This window comes from Oryctolagus cuniculus, chromosome 1, assembly GCF_051225735.1.
Source record: "Oryctolagus cuniculus isolate XC-2025 breed Fujian yellow rabbit chromosome 1, ASM5122573v1, whole genome shotgun sequence".
NCBI lineage: Eukaryota > Metazoa > Chordata > Mammalia > Lagomorpha > Leporidae > Oryctolagus > Oryctolagus cuniculus.
The window spans coordinates 123931940-123951123 of NC_142867.1; the positions used below are offsets into that span (position 1 = coordinate 123931940).

At 44.9% G+C, this 19184-nt stretch overlaps 1 protein-coding gene across 2 annotated transcripts in view; it reads right to left on the reverse strand.

The window, feature by feature from the left end:
• The window catches only part of PRDM10 (PR/SET domain 10), a 118333-nt gene that overhangs the window by 56593 nt on the left and 42556 nt on the right, over positions 1-19184 (reverse strand). For both annotated transcript variants that reach the window (XM_051847849.3, XM_089314321.1), the window contains exons 2-4: positions 7997-8184; positions 5644-5808; positions 3004-3060 (exon numbers count right to left, since the gene is read on the reverse strand). In XM_051847849.3, the coding sequence (XP_051703809.1) occupies positions 3004-3060; positions 5644-5808; positions 7997-8065 (291 nt within the window). In that variant the 5' untranslated portion in view covers positions 8066-8184. The remainder of the gene's footprint in view (positions 1-3003; positions 3061-5643; positions 5809-7996; positions 8185-19184) is intronic.

Below are 19184 nucleotides of genomic sequence, written 5' to 3' on the forward strand. Positions count from 1 at the left end.
GAAAGGTCTTCCTTTGCCGTTGGTTCACCCTCCAATGGCTGCCGCGGCCAGTGCACCAAGCTGATCCGATGGCAGGAGCCAGGTGCTTCTCCTGGTCTCCCATGGGGTGCAGGGCCATCCTCCACTGCATTCCCTGGCCACAGCACAGAGCTGGCCTGGAAGAGGGGCAACCAGGACAGAATCCGGTGCCCTGACCAGGACTAGAACCCGGTGTGCCGGCGCCGCAAGGCGGAGGATTAGCCTAGTGAGCCGCGGCGCCGGCACATTCTTGTATGTCTTTTCACATCTTGCGTTCTGTCCGCCACGCTCTGTACACGCAGGTGCCTCAAATCTAGAGACTCCAGGGATTCAGGCTGGATTCTGGGGGACAGAATGCTTCGGTGTGGTAGAACTCAACAGCAAGTGCACAGTATCGGGGACACACATACAAAGGGCGGGCTGCCTTTCAGTGGTCCCCGTATGAAAACCGGTTGAAGGGTTACAGCTGCTACCACCCTGCACTACGACCCATTGTACAGTTCCACATCAGCTTCTTCCTGGTGACTTCAGACTGCTATGATAACCACTGCCCAGACCCGTATTTCATCAGAGGATGCAAAATGGTGGCTTTCCAAGTCAACCATCTCCTCTTCATATATGAGCTGGAACGTTTCTACAAAGAAACCTCCCTTCTCAAGTCACTGGTTCCCTGAGTACTGTCAGGGGAAAAGGCTGGGTTCTCTTCCTTCATTTACCAGTTTCTAGCACAACATGGGAATCCCTAACATCCTTAGAAAATGACTAATGAATTAACTCTTATAATATCAGTATGAACTTGCAGGTTTATATATACTTCAATCTATTAGACATTATTCTTTTTTACATTTTTAATGTAACTATTTTATTTAAAAGGCAGAGAGACAGAGAAGGAGAGAACCTTTCAATCTGCTGGTTTACCCCCCAAATGCCTATAGCAGCCCAGAGCTAAGCCAGACTGAAGGCAGGAGCCCAGAACTCCATCTGGTCTCCCACGTGGATGGCAGGGACCCAAGCACCCTTGCCTCTCAGGGTATTCCTTAGCAAGAAGCTAGACTGGAAGTAGAGTGGCTGCGAATCAAACCAGGCACCCTAAGATGGAATGTGGGCATCCCAAGCCGCAACTTAACTGCTGTGCTGAACACCTGTCCCCATTCATTTTTATAGATCAAACTGTCCTGTTCCAGCCCCTTCAAGTTACACCTGGAATTCGTTCCACTGGACGCCAGAAGTGAAGTTTTTAAAGCTCCCTTGCATTCTGAGAGGACAAGATGTTCCAAGTTCATCTGTACATTCCCTGCCCAGAGCCAGTTCTCCAAGGACAGCTGTAAAGCAGCCACAGAAGGGCATAAGGGATGCTGTAACTGACCTGATCATTGCACCCAAACCTCTTCACTGGCCAGAACTAGGAAGCAAGCGTTTTAAGAGAAAAAAAATCATCAGTTCATACTGACGTTCTGGTTCAAATCTAGGATTCTGGGGTTTTATTTCTCTTGGTTTTTGTATTTGTACTTTTTTCTCATAAGAAAACTTGGTTCTCAATTAACGTAAAACACAAATAATTTCTGTCTCTACCATTTCTCTTTGGGGAACATATTTATCCTAAGGAAATAATCTGATATTATATCCATGAAAATGTTCTTTATAGTAAGGAAAGATAAAAGAAATAACCTACACGTAACACAATAGTTGGTGAACATAAATAACAGTATACCATAATACATGTATACATATAATAATAATCCATTGCTTACTTGATAAAATCAATATGTATTCAAAGTGAGGTTTCTTTTGGTCAAATGTATGCTGAATTTGTTATAAAAATTATTAAAATCAAATAATTGGGGCGAGTGTTTGGTACAGCAGGGAAGACCTTGCTTGGGAAACCCCCCAGTCTACGAGACAGCCTGGATCAAGTCCCAGCTCCCAAACGCTGGATTCCAGCTTGCTCTAACACACACCATGGGAGCAGCAGATGCTGGCTCAAGTGGCTGGGTCCCAGCCACCCACACAGGAGACCAAAATTGAGTTCCAGGCTCCTGGCTTCAGCCTGGCTCATCCTGCCTATTGTGGGGCACCTAGGGAGTGAATCAGTGATGAAAGAACTCTATCTCTTGCCCTTCAGATAAAATGAAAACAAACAAATAAAAATGTAATAAGATAAAATAATCATAATTATTCAAGTTCTCACACCGCAAAGTACTGAAGTTCACTACCAGTCAGGAATGAATTCAATCCCAACTTATATAACAAAGGCTCTTAACTCACTCTCTCTACTTTTCTCTACTTTTACCAAATTTTAAAATGGAATTACACAGATCATCTACTAAAAGGAAAACAGCAGAAAGTGCCTCCTAAAGAGAATTTACTTATCGGTGGGTCATGGCACTCAGTGGGAGGGGTTAGTAACAGCCTCGCAGATGCGAAACTCCCCCTGGCTGAGCCCACTTGCCCTCGAGGCAGGACTGGCATCATGGGCTTTTGCCCCTTCTTTATCACCTCTGTGTCCTTTAGCAGCACATAAGGAAGTGGTGCTGACCCCAAGGCGCCCTTCATGGTCAAACAGGACACATTAGACATGGGGATGAAGGGAAGGCAACGTTTCAAAGGAAAACCAAGAAGGACCTCAGCCCTTCAGGACTCTTCAGAATGCAGAGGGTTGCCACCAAATGTATGCGTTAACCACACAGGAATGTTTTCTTCAATATTTAAAAAGAGAGCAAGTACAAAAATGTTTCCAACTTCCCAAAAAAGTAAAGATGCTTTTAAAACTCCTGGTTATTCTTTAAAACTTGGAACCAATAATCCGTTTGTATGCTTATTTTTTTACATTTCACTGACAAATCCCCTTTCATCACCAGGCTATCTCAACATACAGCGATCGGGCTTTGCTCATGGGATGTTATGAAGGGAGCAGAAGGTTCTTAGAGCACAGTGGACAGGGGAAGAGTACCACCCGGCGTATCGCCCCCACCCCACATCCATTACCTGCTGAGCTGCAGCATCTTGGACAAAAGCTACCTGGCCTGGGTCTGTAAACAGAGTCTAGACCAGAAAAAGAAAAAGAAGGAAAAAAAAAGTTATCAACAGATCTTGAGACAGTTCGCCCACTCGGGGAAACTTACCCTGCTGCTAAGCACCACCTCCTGGGAGAGCTAACTGCCACTATCGCCGGCAATCCTTCATTAACAGGGAGACAGAGATGGGGATCTTCCCAAGACATAGCCAAAGCCCTTCATTCACACGGCTCCAAGGAGCTGCTCTAAGCCAACCCTCCCAATCAGCAAACACACGCGGTGATGGACTCTTCAGCAAAGCCGCCCTTGAGGTTGAATGTCACAGCTAATTAAGGAGATGCATCACGAAAATTTAAAAACATGCCATCGATGAGGGTGCCTATCACCCAATGCTACTCACAAGGCGGGGCCTGTGACTGAATGGGAACGGACGGGCTACACGGACAAACAGGAGACTAGTACACACCTGGATCACAGCTCCCTCCCTTGTAAAGGCACGGTTGATATCAGAAAGGAAGCACTGACCTTCATGTTTCACAGGTTCTTTTAAGGATAAAGCCAGTAAAGGCATAAAAACAAAACAAAACTGGGAGGCTGGCATCATGGCGCAGCAGGCTAAGCCTCCGCCTGTGACACCAGCATCCAGTAAGGGCACCAGGTCAAGACCCAGCTGCTCCACTTCCAATCCAGTTCCCTGCTAACACACCTGGGAAAGCAGCGGAGGACGGCCCAAGTGCTTGGGGCCCTGCACCCATGTGGGAGACCTGGAAGAAGCTCCTGGCTCCTGGGCTTCAGACCGGCCCAGATCTGCCCATTTTGGCCATTTGGGGAGAGAACCAGCAGGTAGAAGATCTCTTTTTCTCTTTCTGTAATTCTGCTTTTCAAATAAATAAATAAATCTTAATAAAAACCTAATCATTATAAACAGTAAGTTGGGTCATGACGCAGCAAAGCTTACTGGAGGAGGAAAATCTTCAAAACTTACAGCCAGAGCATACACCTACTGTCTCGAACCCAGAAAAAAATGCTTTCTTCTAAAGCTTTTAAAAGGACTTTAATTTGCCCATACCTTTAATGAACCAACAGGAATAAGAACTGTGGTTGAGTTATGATTCCAGAGGAATGTAAATGAGACTTTCAGCCAAAGTCAGATTTCCTAGATTTAACATTAAAAAATGATCAGAATTTAGGTATTTAGGAAGATCATAATAAGCTAAAATTTGGGCACAGGGCATTCTTTACATACATTCTCTGATCTTATTTTAATACACTTAGGTAACTAAAACTAAGCAGAGGCATTCCTAAATCAACAGCTGTTTAACAATTTCATCTTCATATAGATTTGAAAGGTAATGGTTAGGTAGGCCTCATTTCTTCTTGGGAGTGATTTGAGCCTCTGGATTAAATATTACGTGAGGGCAAATTTTTATTACCAGGATCCTACAATGAAAGTATGGACTTTGTTTTAAAAAAAAAAAAAAAACGTGCTTTTTTTAAGATTTATTTATTTGAGAGACAGAGAGACAAAGACCTTCTATCTGCTGTAGAGGCTGGGCCAGGCTGAAGCCAGGAGCCAGGAATCCCATCTGGGTCTTCCACATCGGCGGCGGGGACTCAAGATTTGACCCATCATCTCTGCGTCCCAGGTGCATGAACAGGGAGCCGGGTTGGAAGTGGAATAGCCAGGACTTGAACTGGCCCTCCAGTACGGTGTGCAGGCATCCCACGCTGTGACTGACCCCACACGCTGTAAAGTGCTAACAACAGAAAGCAGCATCTAGGGGTAAACGTGTAGCCTAGCAGTGAAGACACATCCCACACTTGACTTCTAGGTTCAACTCCTGGCTCAGACTCCCAACTCCAGCTTCCTGCCAATTCAGAGCCCGGGAAGCAGTGGCAGTGGCTCAAGTCACTGGGTTCCTGCCACCCACAGTGAGGATCTGGCTCGTGTTCCTAGCTCCCAGCTGCTGCCCAGCCCCAGCTGTTGCAGGAATTTGGGGAAAACCAGCAAACAGAGAAGCGATCAATCTCGCTCTCGCTCTGTCTCCCTCTCTCTACCTCTCAAATAAATAAAGTTTAAAAAGAAAAATGACATTTATACATTAAGGGAAATTTGTGTGACCCACTTGGAAAACACTGCCAAAAGATAAAAGCAGCTATAACTGTACAGCTTTTATCAGTAAACGTCTCTGCATCTGCTATAATCCTACAAATCAGCAAGTTATTACAAATAGTAGTTAATAAATTAGTAGGACACTTTGCTTACATAGTTAACTAAAATAATCTGTATGTTTCTACTGAGTCCTCTCTGACAGAACTTCATAGAACTCAATGTCATGTTTGGCCTGAATCTTGATACTAGAGAAAAGTGACAAGTTCAAGGTCTAGTCAGTAGTCCTGGGGGGAAGAGCTGATACGAAGCCAGTGCTCTGACTCCTCAGTGTATTTAACCTGTAAATGAACCATCTCTCCTGCCAAGGTATCGGCTGCGTGGGAGCACAAACCTTACCTGAATATTTCCTTAACACAGGGACTGGCAGAGGGTGAACGTAAGTAACCGATAAAGTAATTCAGTAACAACCAAGTTTTAAGCAAATAATCCTTCACATGCCTGTGCAGCTTCCACTGGATGGATGTACACCAGCGTGTGCTCCGGCCCATCCACTGACGTGTAGGAGGCTCCATCTGCTGTGTACACCACCTGCTGGGGTGGCCGGACCTGGTCATCGGTGTAGACGATCTGAGCCACGGTTCCAGCGTCTGGGACGAAGTGCACCTGGGGCAAAAAGCAGGCATGTAGGTAGCGACTGTCCCTGCACCACAAAATCAGTCTCACAAAGGCACCCAGCCACCCAGCCCACGCGTGTTGCTGAAGAATCCCAGTGAAAGACAAACGGGGATTGATAACATCTCCAGCTATGCTGGGCGAGGGACTAGGAGGAAACCGGCTCCGAGGACCTTGTCACTAACTCACTGCTTAATGTGACTATCAAGCAACTCACTTAAATCCCCCATTGCCTCAAGCGTTCAACGCAGGTGATTCTTCTGGGAAGTCTTGGGTGGGGGTGGGAGGGTTAACTGGTCCTGGACAAGTGCCGGAAAATTCCCGCTTGGCAACACTTCCAAATATGAAACACCAGTGAAGGAGGACCCTGCGTTGGCAGTGAGGGAAAGACACAGAAGACTCCGACGAATCCTCTGTAGGGTTCCGGACAGCAATTTCCGCTGTCACCAGGCTAAGTAATTTTCTATCTTCCAAGACGTACAGGACCAAGGCAGCAACTGAGCTTTGCAAAAGACACTCTGAGTGGTCAGCTTTGGAGGACTGAATCCTTGAAGGCTGGAGCTTGGCGCACAGCCTGATGCCTGGTACCGAAGGTGGGGAAGCAGATGGTCTCCGTGCACATTGGGGACGGAAATAATCTATGCGCTGATACGGAAGTCAGGCTCTCTTAGGTTGGAATCCTTATTCTTATACTCACTCGCTTTGGACCTAACATTGTTATGGCAATTTTCTCTGGTGGGGACAGCAGATCTGAAGAATGACATAAACTAATTCAATCCTCAGAAAGAAATCTAGAGACCACACATAATCAAGCACCACAACCAACTTCTACCTCTGTACTGGGGGATTAACCTGGCATCCAGACACTTGATTGGCCTGTGAAGTTAAAGTCCGCATGCTGGGAAAAACAGGTTCATAAGGTGCTTGTATTGTTTTAACTTCCGCAAGATAATCAGTGACGTTCAATTTTTTTTTTCATCAACATGAAACCTTTGAGCTAATTTCAGTGCTTAAAAAAGGAAAACATGCTTTTCCACCTGGCATGCATCATTCAGATTCTACTAAATCAGAATTCCTGGCCAGGAATAAGGGGTGCCGTAGGCAATGCTGACCGTGGCTGTCTACCATCTGGCTACCCACACATGGAGACCCTGGTCACACGCAGTGTCACAGCCAGACTTCCTTTGGATTCGCTTTGCAATGGACTATATTTTTGTTGATAAACAAAATATGGCATATAGCTTCATATAATTTCATAAAATCATTCTCAATTATTCTGCTGAAAAACATCTCTGGGATTTTTTTTAAGTATTAAGACAGAATTTTAAATCGTACTATATTAATTTTATTTATCATAATAGTATATCGCTTACATTATGTGAGATTTATGTATTTAAATCTTTTTAACTTCTTGAGTTTGAGCATAGAACTGTGGTTATGTGGCTAATGAAAAATTAAATAAAAAGTGCATATTTGTAATGATATTTAAAAATTAAGTGTTATACTTTGGTCGCATTTATAAAATAAGTCTCCACATGACTGCTGACTCATCCCAAAGTTCAAAAGATGCAGCTAAGAACACGCAGCTGGCTGTGACGGCAAATCGAAAGGCAGACATCTCCAAGGACTGCAGCACCTGACCCAGTGACTGAGCGCCAGGGCTGCTGACTCAGCAAGGGACCGTTTTCACTTACAGGCTTCCGTTCTGAAGTTACAGAGCCTGGTACTTCATTACACACAAGAAATGGAAATCTAGTTAACATCAGAGCATGGAAGGAAGACAAACTACAGGTCGAGGTTTCTCAGCACCGGTGACACACATCAGAGCAGGGTAGTAGGACAGCGTGGGAGCGAGCGGCAGTAAGTTGCAGAAAAGGCAGAGAAGCCAACGGGCGGTGGCTTAGCTCTTCTCACAGCAAACTCACAGCGATCCACTCAGAGCACTGAGACAGTCCCCACGCCTACGTACAACAAGCAGGGTCCTCCAAAAATTCATGGAAAATATGTATTATGAGAAAGCTATGCAGAGATTTCAAAAGTGCACGGAGCAAAACAAGCCTTAATCCCATCTGCCCACAGAGTCTCTCATATTCGTGCTTTCATTTCCTTAGCTGTCAATCAAACCGTACTCAGCTAAAAACCTGCTATGGAGGCCCATCTGGGAAGGTGCGGTCCTCACCTGGGCCGTGTTCTGTTCATGCTCCGTGGCTGTTGGCCACACAGGCGAGCTTTCATCTTTGGACTCCATCTTCCCCAGCGGGCAGCACCAGGGCTGGGGCACTACAGCAGCACAGGGGACAGGGCCGTCATCTGTCTGCCGCACCTGTGTTCACGAAGGACGAATGGGAAGTTCTCGCTGCAAGGCCCCTGAAAAACACAGAGAAAGAACCAAGACTTTAAGATGAATCCGTTTTTGTGTTTTTTGTTTTGTTTTTTAATTTTTTGACAGGCAGAGTGGACAGTGAGAGAGAGAGAGACAGAGAGAAAGGTCTTCCTTTTGCCACTGGTTCACCCTCCAATGGCCGCCACAGCCGGCGCGCTGCTGCCGGCGCACCACGTTGATCCAAAGGCAGGAGCCAGGTGCTTCTCCTGGTCTCCCATGGGGTGCAGGGCCCAAGTACTTGGGCCATCCTCCACTGTACTCCCTGGCCATAGCAGAGAGCTGGCCTGGAAGAGGGGCAACCGGGACAGAATCCGGCGCCCCGACCGGGACTAGAACCTGGTGTGCCAGCGCCGCTAGGCAGAGGATTAGCCTAGTGAGCCGCGGCGCCAGCCAAGATGAATCCGTTTTAACAGAACAAACAAAGGCAAAAAGACAAAGCTGTGCTGGCTGCGGCTGTGTTATGGCACAGCAGGTTCAGCAGCCACTTGCAATGCCAGCATCCCATATCAGGGCGCCAGTTCAAGTCCTGGCTGTTCTGCTTCCAATCTTCCTTCCCTGCTAATGCACCTGGGAAGGTGGCAGCAGATGGCCCAAGGATCTGAGCCCCTGCCACCCACATGGGAGACCAGGATGGAGTTTCCGGTTCTGGGCTTTGGCATGGCCCAAACTTGGCTGTTGCAGCCATTTGGAAGTGAACCAGCAGATAGAGGATCTTTCTCCCTTTCTCTGTCTCCTCTGGTATCTTTGTCATTCTGTTTTTTAAATAAATAAATAAATCTTTTTTGTTTTTTTGACAGGCAGAATTATACAGTGAGAGAGAGAGAGAGAGAGAGACAGAGAGAAAGGTCTTCCTTTTTCCGTTGGTTCATCCCCCAAGTGGCCGCTACAGCTGGCGCTGCGCGGATTCAAAGCCAGGAGCCAGGTGCTTCTCCTGGTCTCCCATGCAGGTGCAGGGCCCAAGGACTTGAGCCATCCTCCACTGCACTCCCGGGCCACAGCAGAGAGCTGGACTGGAAGAGGAGCAACTGGGACAGAATCTGGCGCCCCAACCAGGACTTGAACCTGGTGTGCCGGCGCCGCAAGGCGGAGGATTAGCCTGGTGAGCCGCAGTGCCGGCCATAAATAAATCTTTTAAAAATAAATAAATTCAGGGGCTGGCGCTTTGGCGCAGCAGGTTAATGCTCTGGCCTGTGGTGCCGGCATCCCATATGGGCACTGGTTCTAGTTCTAGCTGCTCCTCTTCCAATCCAGCTCTCTGCTATGGCCTGGGAAAGCAGTACAAGAGCCCCTGTACCTGCGTGGAAGACCCAAAGGAAGCTCCTGGCTCCTGGCTTTGGATCAGCACAGCTCCAGCTGTTACAGCCATCTGGGAAGTGAATCAGCAGATGGAAGACCCCTCTCTCTCTGTTTAACTCTGACTTTCAAATAAATAAATCTAAAAAATAAATACATTTTTTAAAAAAGCTCTGTTCAAAGCAACACATCTGAGCAAAAAGGTAAAAATGAAGAAATTATTTGTAAGAATAATACAATGGGGGCCAGCGTTGTGGCATATTAGATAAAGCAGCTACCTGCAGTGCCAGCATCCCATATGGGCGCCGGTTCAAGTCCTGGCTGCTCCACTTCCAATCCAGCTCTCTGCTGTGGCCTGGGAAAGCAGGCCACAGTGCTTGGGCCCCTGCACCCACGTGGGAGACCTAGAGGAAACTCCTGGCTCCTGGCTTTGGATCAGCGTAGCTCTGGCCATTGTGGCCATCTGGGGAATGAACCAGCAGATGGAAGACACCTCTCTCTCTCTCTCTCTCTCTCTCTCTCTCTCTCTACCTCTGCCTTTCAAATAGATAAATAAATATTTTAAAAAAATAAAAGTACATATGAACTTAGAATTTTTTGCACCAAAATAAACATCATTTAATCCTTTTCCACAAATGTTTTTGAAGTACTCTCACACATTTTATCTATCATGTAATATTACATATTGTGTGTGCATATATATATGTGTGTATATATATTATATATATGTATATAAAATACAATCTTCATCCTGGAGAAAGGGTAACCTGCAGGCTAACTGCAGGCAAGGGATAGTCTACTGCTACACAGCTATTGCTCTTGCCTGGCTGACACTGACCTCCTATACCACCTTTACTCAGAATGAACAGTAGGATCATCTCCAAAACAAGAAAAATGGCCCAGGTTTCCCAGCAAACCCGTGCAGAAATTATCAGTGACCTAATTAGAGGTGGGTGTGGTGGTGCACAGGTGACGCCCACATCCCAGATAGGAGTGCTTAGTTCAACTATTCACCTGCCAATCCAGCTTCCTGCTAAGGCGGTCCTAGGAGGAAGCAGCTGGTGCCTCATTACTTGGGCCCCCGCCACCCACGTGGAAGACCCAGATGAAGTTCCTGGTTGCTGGTTTCAGCCTGGCCCAACACTGACTTTTGTGGGCATTTGGGGAGTGAACCATCAGACGAAAGATCTCTATCTCTCTGCCTTTCAAATAAAAAAATAAACTTAAAAAAAAAAAGTCTTACTAAACATGAGCAGGCACAAGATCCACATCTCCAAAGCTTCTTCATTTCCAAAGGAATTTTAAGGTAATCAATCATCCATTCGAATGATGAAAAATGCTGACATTTTAAAAGCCACGTGACAGGTTAACAGGGCAGCAGCCAGGCCTGATGCACCTCCCCCCACCCTGCCATCACAGTAGCGTGCGCAGATAAGAAACACTGTAATTGCTCGCTATTGAGAAAGATCACTATCTGAGATCTGCTCATAATTTTCCTCATTATTAATGCAAATAAGCTGGGAAGCATATTCCTGGACCACACATGCTCCAATCTCTGAACCAGAATAAAGCCCAAGGAAGAAAGAAAAGATGCTAAGGGGCTGGTGCTATGGCGTGATAGGTTAAGCCTCAACCCGTGGCACCAGCTTCCCATATGGGCGTCAGTTCCAGTCCTGGCTGCTCCACTTCTGATCCAGCTCTCTGCTGTGGCCCTGGAAGGCAGTGGAAGATGGCCCAAGTCCTTGGGCCCTGCACCCGCACGGGAGACCAGGAGGAAGCACCTGGCTCCTGGCTTCAGATCAGCGCAGCACGCCGGCTGTAGCAGCCATTTGGGGGGTGAACCAATGGAAGGAAGACCTTTCTCTCTGTCTCTCTCTCAATGTCTAACTCTGCCTGTCAAAAAAAAAAAAAAAAAAGACATCAATCTATTCAATTAAAATGCATGAATTTTATCAGACATGAGTTATAACTTATTAAATATTTTAATAGATTTTTATAGAATTCCTTATATAGCAGTATTATTTAAACATTCACAAAAAGATATTCAGGGTAAGTTTCACATGATATGTAAACTATACTCAACAAAGCCATTGGAAAAAACATCATCTAAAAATCCAAAATTAATAAATGCTGGCGAGGATGTGGAGAAAATCCATTGCTGGTGGGCATGTAAGCTAGCATAACCATGATGGAAGGCAGTAAGGAGATTCCTCAGAGATCTGAAAGCTGATCTACTATATGACCCGGTCATCCCACTGCTGGGAACTGACCCAAAGGATGTGAAGTCAACGTATGAAAGGGTTATCTGTACCCCCATGTGTACGCAGCTCAGTTCACAATAGCACATATAGCACATACGGAATCAACCCACATGTTCATCAATGGATGACTGGATAAAGAAAATAAATGGGAGACAAACACACACACACACACACACACACACATGCAGGAATATTACTTAGCCATAAAAAATAATTAAGTCCTGTCTTGTGCAAGAACACGGATGCTACTGGAGACCATTATGCTTAGTGAAGTAAGCCAATACCAAAAAGACAGATATCATGTTTTCTCTAATAAGTGACAGCTCATGTATAGCCTACAAAAAATGTAGATGAGTGAAACTGACATCTTGAAATCTGCTTATTGTTTATAGCCCTTTAGACTCCTGAGGAACAGTGGTCTACTTTCTACTTGTTGAATCTTTATTTAGTGGACCATTAAGCCTGTGATTATAAAGCAAATTGGAAGTATGTTCTCACAAAATTAAAAGAAAAATAAGAAAAGAAGGGAGGGTGGGGGTAGAAAGGGAAGGTGGGAACTATCATTATGTTCTTAAAACTGTTCCTTTGAAATACATGAAGTCTGTTCTTTGTATATATATAAATAAATATATTTTAAAATACAAAAACTAGGAATTAAGGGTCACAAATAATATAAAGATTTATATGAACTATAGAATTGTACAAAATAACATAAAAGTCTCAGTAATTACAAAATAATACATGTTCCAGGTAGAAAGCTTTTATTTAATGAAAAGTTTTTAATTTGAAATAATTTCACACTGAAATGTTGCAAAAATAGTACGAAGAATTCCTGTATTTATTTGCTCTGAGTCACCAAATGTTAACATTTTGCCATGCTCACATTATTTTTCTTTCTCTCTTTCTCATCTTTATTTAACCTGAATCATTTGAGAATAAATATCAGCCACATTTCCCCTTTACCCTAAATTCTTAAAATATGAACATTTTCTTTTTTTTTTTTTTTAAAGATATTTATCTATTTGAAAGGCAGAGTTACAGAGAGGCAGAGGCAGAGAGAGAGAGGGATCTTCCTTCTGCTGGTTCACTCCCCATCTGGTTGTAATGGCTGGAGCTGCACCAATCCGAAGCCAGGAGTCAGGAACTTCCTCCGGGTCCTCCCAAGCGGGTGCAAGGGCCCAAGGACTTGGGCCATCCTCCACTGCTTTCCCAGGCCATAGCAGAGAGCTGGATCGGAAGAGGAGCAGCCAGGACTAGAGCCACCGCCCACATGGGATGTCAGTGATGCAGGCGGCAGGTTTACCTGCTATGGCACAGCGCTGGCCCCAGAACATTTATTTATAAACACAGAACTATCATCAAAATCAGGGAGGAAGTTAACCTTAAAACAACACTATTTCATTGACAGACCGCATTCAAATTTTGTGAATTGTCTAATTAATGTCCTTTATAACCAAAGAGCCTTCTATCTCTGGTCCAGGACCCAACCTGGTGCCACACAGTCAGTGGTGGAGTCCCTCCACTCTCCAATCCGAAGCCAACTCCTACTCCTCCATGCTGTATGACCTTGACATTTTTGAAATGCACAGGCCATTTATTTTTCAGAATGCTCCTCAATTTGAGTTTGTCTGATGCTTCTTCATGGTTATATTCAGGATATGTATTTTTAGCAGGAATACCACAAACGAGATGTTGTGTCCTTCCAATAAAGAGACTGGAGATCTTTTTTCAACCTGGTTCATTGATTGCACAAACACTCAAGTGCACACTAGGCTGGGAAGCTGCAGGGGTCAGGCCATGATTTTATTTACATCTTTTTAAACAGGTAATCTCATGCAGTTCATTCAAAGTTCAAAAGGGACACAGTGGGCAGTCTTCCTGCTTGGAATCCGCTGGTCACTCCTCAGAGACAACTTCCGTAAGAGTTCTTGGAAAATGAGCACCATCTCTTATTTCTACTTTTCCATGGACTGTTTGACAAATTATCAATTTCTTGTCTTTTCTTCCAAAGACGCACATACAAGCGTATCTCTGAGTATGCTCTCACCCCCTCTGAGCACAAATAGAATTAAACCATTGATCCCAGAGGCAGCAACTCTTCCATACCTTGTTTGTTCCATGTAGCATTATGCCTTTGTTCTCTAACTATATGTGTGTGTGTGTGTGTGTATTCCCCACCCTTTATCATAGCTGCACAATTTCATTGTGTGAATATATCATAATTTATTGAATCACTCATGCACTGATGAACATTTAGGCTACTTCTCATCTTTTGCAATTACCTACAACACTATGATGAGTAACTCTGACTACAAACCACTATACACATGTTACTACCCTGCATTGTCTACCTTAGCATCTTGTGTTCTTTTGGGGGGTCTCCTGGGGAAGGTTCTGAGGCAGTTGAAATGGTTGTCTACAAATGAGGTCACGACAGCTCTCTAAACGCTGATGCTAGTGCACCTGACCTTGGAGCACTGGAGACACAGGAGGATGCATGCACTGAGGCATGGAGAGGCAGCAGTCAGAGACAGAGGCAGGACAGTGAGGAACTGGGCTCTGCTCCTGGATTTGGGTAGCAGCTCTGAGACTTAAATGACCTTGGGCAAATCACAGAAATTCTCTACACTTCTCATCCTTCTCTGTAAAATGAGGACCATAAGATTACTGAGAGAACAGTGTGAAATAACACATATAAACTGTTTAGCACAATGCCTGTTACATAATAATCAATTGCCGTAAAAAAAAAAAAAAAAAAGGTTTTCCAACCATATTGTATATTGCATTTTTCTGTCTACCATCTGCCTCTCCATCTCAATACTAAGTTCCTTAAGGTCCAGGAATGTGTTCTGTTGGCTTCTGACCTGTGGCAGACCTTGGTGACTTTGGTGGTGTGGTTTAATGACATCACGGAGTGCAGTGAGAAGAGGGGTGAAGGCAGGCGGGATCAGGGATGACTTCTTGGAAAAGATGAAATTTCAATGATGAACAGGGGAAGTAAGCAGAAACGGCACGGGGCAGGACAAGTATTCCAGACTGAGATATCTTTGCTAATCTTAGTAGAATATGGAAGTAAACAGAACTAGATCAAAAAGAATACTAACAAATCACATAAGATAAGCGTAAAGTGTGTGTATAGGGGGGAGGAATACATAGCAGGTGGGGAACAAAAGAACAGAACAGCTAACCTGTTACCGGGAAAATACATTAGTAAAATTTAGCAACAAAATTATCTGCATACAACGGCCATTCCCAATCTGGAACACTGTTGGCAACTCAAGCAGCCCAATGTGACACGAAGGTGTTTGGTCCTGGTCCCCTTTTCCTGGCTTCTGAAGTCCTTGGGATCTTCAAAGAGCTAAGCATCTTTTTGTATGCTAACGACTGGACCTGAGAGATGGCCAGCAGCCTTGGGTAGCTTTGGGATGGGGGCTGGCCATCTGAAAGACCAAGGTAGGATTAGGGGGTTGGGACTTTCAGCCCCACACACCTCAACCTCCAAGGAGGGGAGAGGGCCTGGAGGTTGTACTGGTCACCAGTGGCCAAAGGTTTAATCAATAGTGCCTATGTACTGAAGCCTCTACAAAGCGCAAGGTTCAGAGACCTTTTAGATGGCTGAACACATGTAGAGTTCTAGAAAGGGCATGGAAGCTACAGGCCCCTTCCCCCAACCCTTGCCATGTACACTCTTCAACTGGTCTTCATGGGTATCCTTTGCCATATACTTAATGACAAACCAATATATCTAAGTGAGTGTGTTTCCCTGAGATCTGTGAGCCACTCAGTAAATAAACCAAACCCTAACAGGTGGTTGTAGGTACCCCAGTTTATAGCCAGGTGGTTGAAAACACAGGTAAATCAACTAGGGCTTAGAACTGGCACAGATCAGGAGTAGCAGTCATGGGGTGTCCTCATCTGGGAGACCTGATACTGTCTCCAGGAAGACAGTGTCAGAAATAAACTGAAATCAACCAGACTGGTGGCTGATGGGACAGAACTAATTGTTTGCATGCCAGGGGAGGAAAACCACTTACACCTTTGATCACAGAAGTCAACCTAGGTTGGTTGTTGAGTGGGAAGCATAGTGGAAGAAACTGAATCTGCTTATTCCTTTTTCTACTCACCCAAGAAAGTGAGAACACCACTTCAAAGAGTGTCTGGAGGGGTGGGCACTTGGCACGGCAGTTGAACTACCACTTGGGACACCCACATCCCACATCAGAGCAGGATCTGCTCCTGATGCCTGCTTCTGATACCTGCTATTGCACACCCTGAGAGACGGTAGGTCATGGTTCACATACCCAATTCCTGCTATCCATATGGGAGATCTAGATTGGTTTCAGGGTTCCTTGCTTTGGTCTGGCCCAGTCCTGGCTGTTTTAGGTACTTGGGAAGTAAACCAGCAAGTGGGAGATCTCTCTGTCTTTGAAATAATTTTTTTTTAGTGCCTTGAGTTTAAAAAACAAAACGTCTGGAACCTAAAACAGTGATGCAGAATACCCAGTTAGTAGCTCTTGTTCTTGGCCAGATCACTTTAATCATCTAAGACTTATCTTCATGCATAAAATGGAGATATTAACAATCACCTAAAGCCATTGTGAGAGTTCACTGATAAACGTAATCTTGAGAGGCACAAGGTCTAGCAAACAGTAGGACTTGAAATATAAAGATGCTCATATTTTACAGATGAGCTATGCAAAACTTTTGAAAATATCACACATTCTTTAAAAACCTAACAATTTATCATCGACTAACAATTTAACATCTACTAAGTTCCTTTTTGATGGCACAATTGACACAGCTCTGTTGATTTTGATTAAAAGGAGATGGGAGGAAGAAGCAAGAGCCATGTTGGCGCTGTCCAGCAGGCAGGTGCTGATGGCCCTGACAGCCAGAAGAGACCTCCTTCCACTCCTCCCTATGCGCCTCAGAAAACAGGAGGATCACAGCCACACCTTTTCTAGAAATGACACCCCACTTTCTTCTTTTTCCCATCGCCCAAGAAAGAGTCAGAGATTTCATTTCCAAAGAGAGGACATGCTTGCACTTTCATCTCCTCTCTAATCGTTGACTTTATTCAACAAATATTCCTTGGGTACTATATATGTGCCAGGAACTGTTCTCAGTCCTGAAGAAACATTGGTGCACAAAGAACAGAGGGAGGGAAAAATAAAAAGAAATCACCCTTGCATTCTTGAGCTCCTAGTCATTTTTTGTTTTGTTTTGTTTTTCTTGAACAGTACTGTACAGTGAAGAGCATGAACTTCAGAATGAGACAAAGCTGGGTTCTGGGCTCCCAAACCTAGCGCAGACCCTCACAAGCCACACACTCTAATCCTCAGTATCCTCACTGAAAATCCAAATTCTCTGCCCAGCATGGCTGCTGTAAGAGCTGACGATCTGTATGTATTTCACTGGGATTAAGGGGCACTCCTTCTGACATGTTAACATTTCTGAAACAGGAATCAATTTTACACTCAGCAGTATCCTGCAGTCACTCTCATCCAAGGGGCAGACAGAATAGGGGGTCACCGTGCATGTGTGACTTTCATCAGAGCTGTTCATTATTAGTTCCAGCCTTACTTCAACTGAGTTAATGTGTGTCATAGACACCAGAGGTACCGAGTATAACTGCCATTTTAAATGTCTATTTTTCTTTTATTTTCATCTGCTTGAAAGGAAGAATGAGAGAGAGACAGAGTCTTTCATTCACTGGTTCACTCCCCAAATGCCCACAACAGCCAGGCCTGGAACTGCAGCCAGGTCTCCCAAATGGGTGGCAGGGGCCCAAGTACTTGAGCCATCAGCTGCTGCCAGTCAGGATGCCTTAGCAAGAAGCTGAACTGCAAGAGCAGTATCAGGACTTGAACATGCACACCCTATTTGATGCAGGTGTCCCAAACAGCAGCTTCACACTCTGTGCCACGACACCCATTTTAAATGTCTTCAAAACAAAATCACGCTCATGTTTGGTATTAACACTGAAAGGCACGGAAAGAGTAGCAAGGCATACATTTGATTAAGGAAGCAAATATCCACCACTGGAAAAATGACTTTAACAAACAAGGCCTGTATAAAACCTGGGTATAAAAAGCAGCCCACGTGGATGCACCTGCAGGATGTGTTGTTATTACTAAGATTCACAGGGGGAAAAAGGCCTGCCACCAGCCAAGCAAGAAAGTACCAGCATCAAAACTTGAAGAGATGGGGCTGGCGCTGTGGCTCAGTAGGTTAATCTTCTGTCTGTGGTGCCAGAATCCCATACAGGTGCCAGTTCAAGTCTTGGCTGCTCCTCTTCCTTTCCAGCTCTATGCTATGGCCTGGGAAAGCAGTAGAAGATGGCCTAGATGCTTGGACCCCTGCAACCTTGAGGGGGACCAGAAAGAAGCTCCTGGCTCCTGGCTTCAGATCGGCCCAGCATTGGGGGAGTGAACCAGCAGATGGAAGACCTTTCTCTCTGTCTCTCCCTCTCAGTGTAACTCTCTCTCTCAAATAAATAAATAAAATATTAAAAAAAAAACACCTTGCAGAGTAGGTATTAGATGCTCAGAGGAGATTCCTGGAGATAGGAGCGTGCCCTCTTTTAAGAAATGCCACATCACCCACACTCTGCATGGCACAGAGAATGATGCTATGTGAAAACCAACATCAAGAGTCAAAAGAGATGCTGAAGGGCCACTTAGAGTGAATACACCTTAATCAATTTATTTTACTTATATTTCCCCTTGTCAGGGATTTTAGCTTTCTTCTTGATACATAAAGCAATTGTGTCTCTTACCATTAACATCTTCTATTCAGAGGACAGAGGCTTAAGTCATCACTTAGGACACCAGCATTTCCTCCTATCACCTGGTTCAAATACCAGCTACCCCACTTTCGGCTACTCCCCCTTCCTGGTAATATGCACCCTGGGAGGCAGCAGACGATAGCTCAAGTACTTGGGTCCCCAGCACCCATGTGGGAGATGTGGATGGGCATTCCAGGCTCCTGGCTTTGGCTTGGCCCAGCCCCAGCTGTTGTGGGCATTTGGGGAATGAACCGACAGATAGAAAATCAATCAATCAATCTCTTTCTCTCTCCCCCCCCCTTTCAATTAAAATGAAAATATATAATTTATTTTAAAAGATAAAAAACTATCTCCAGAGGAAGGTGTAATTTTAAGAAATACAACATGGGAAGAGTTGTGACACAGAGCATAATGGTAAACATTCAAGACACAGCAGCAATTTTTCCATGCTTGGTGAACATTGAACACATTTTTTTTTTTTTTTTAGTACATGGCAAGCACTAGGGATAAAGATGAGCAAAGACACTGCTCCCATGGAGCTCACAGCATAGTGGGGAGACGACAGCTACCCCCTGGCTCACCATACGGTCACATCTGCATGGTGAGACTGACAATGATGAAGACTGAAGATGAGTAAGGAGGG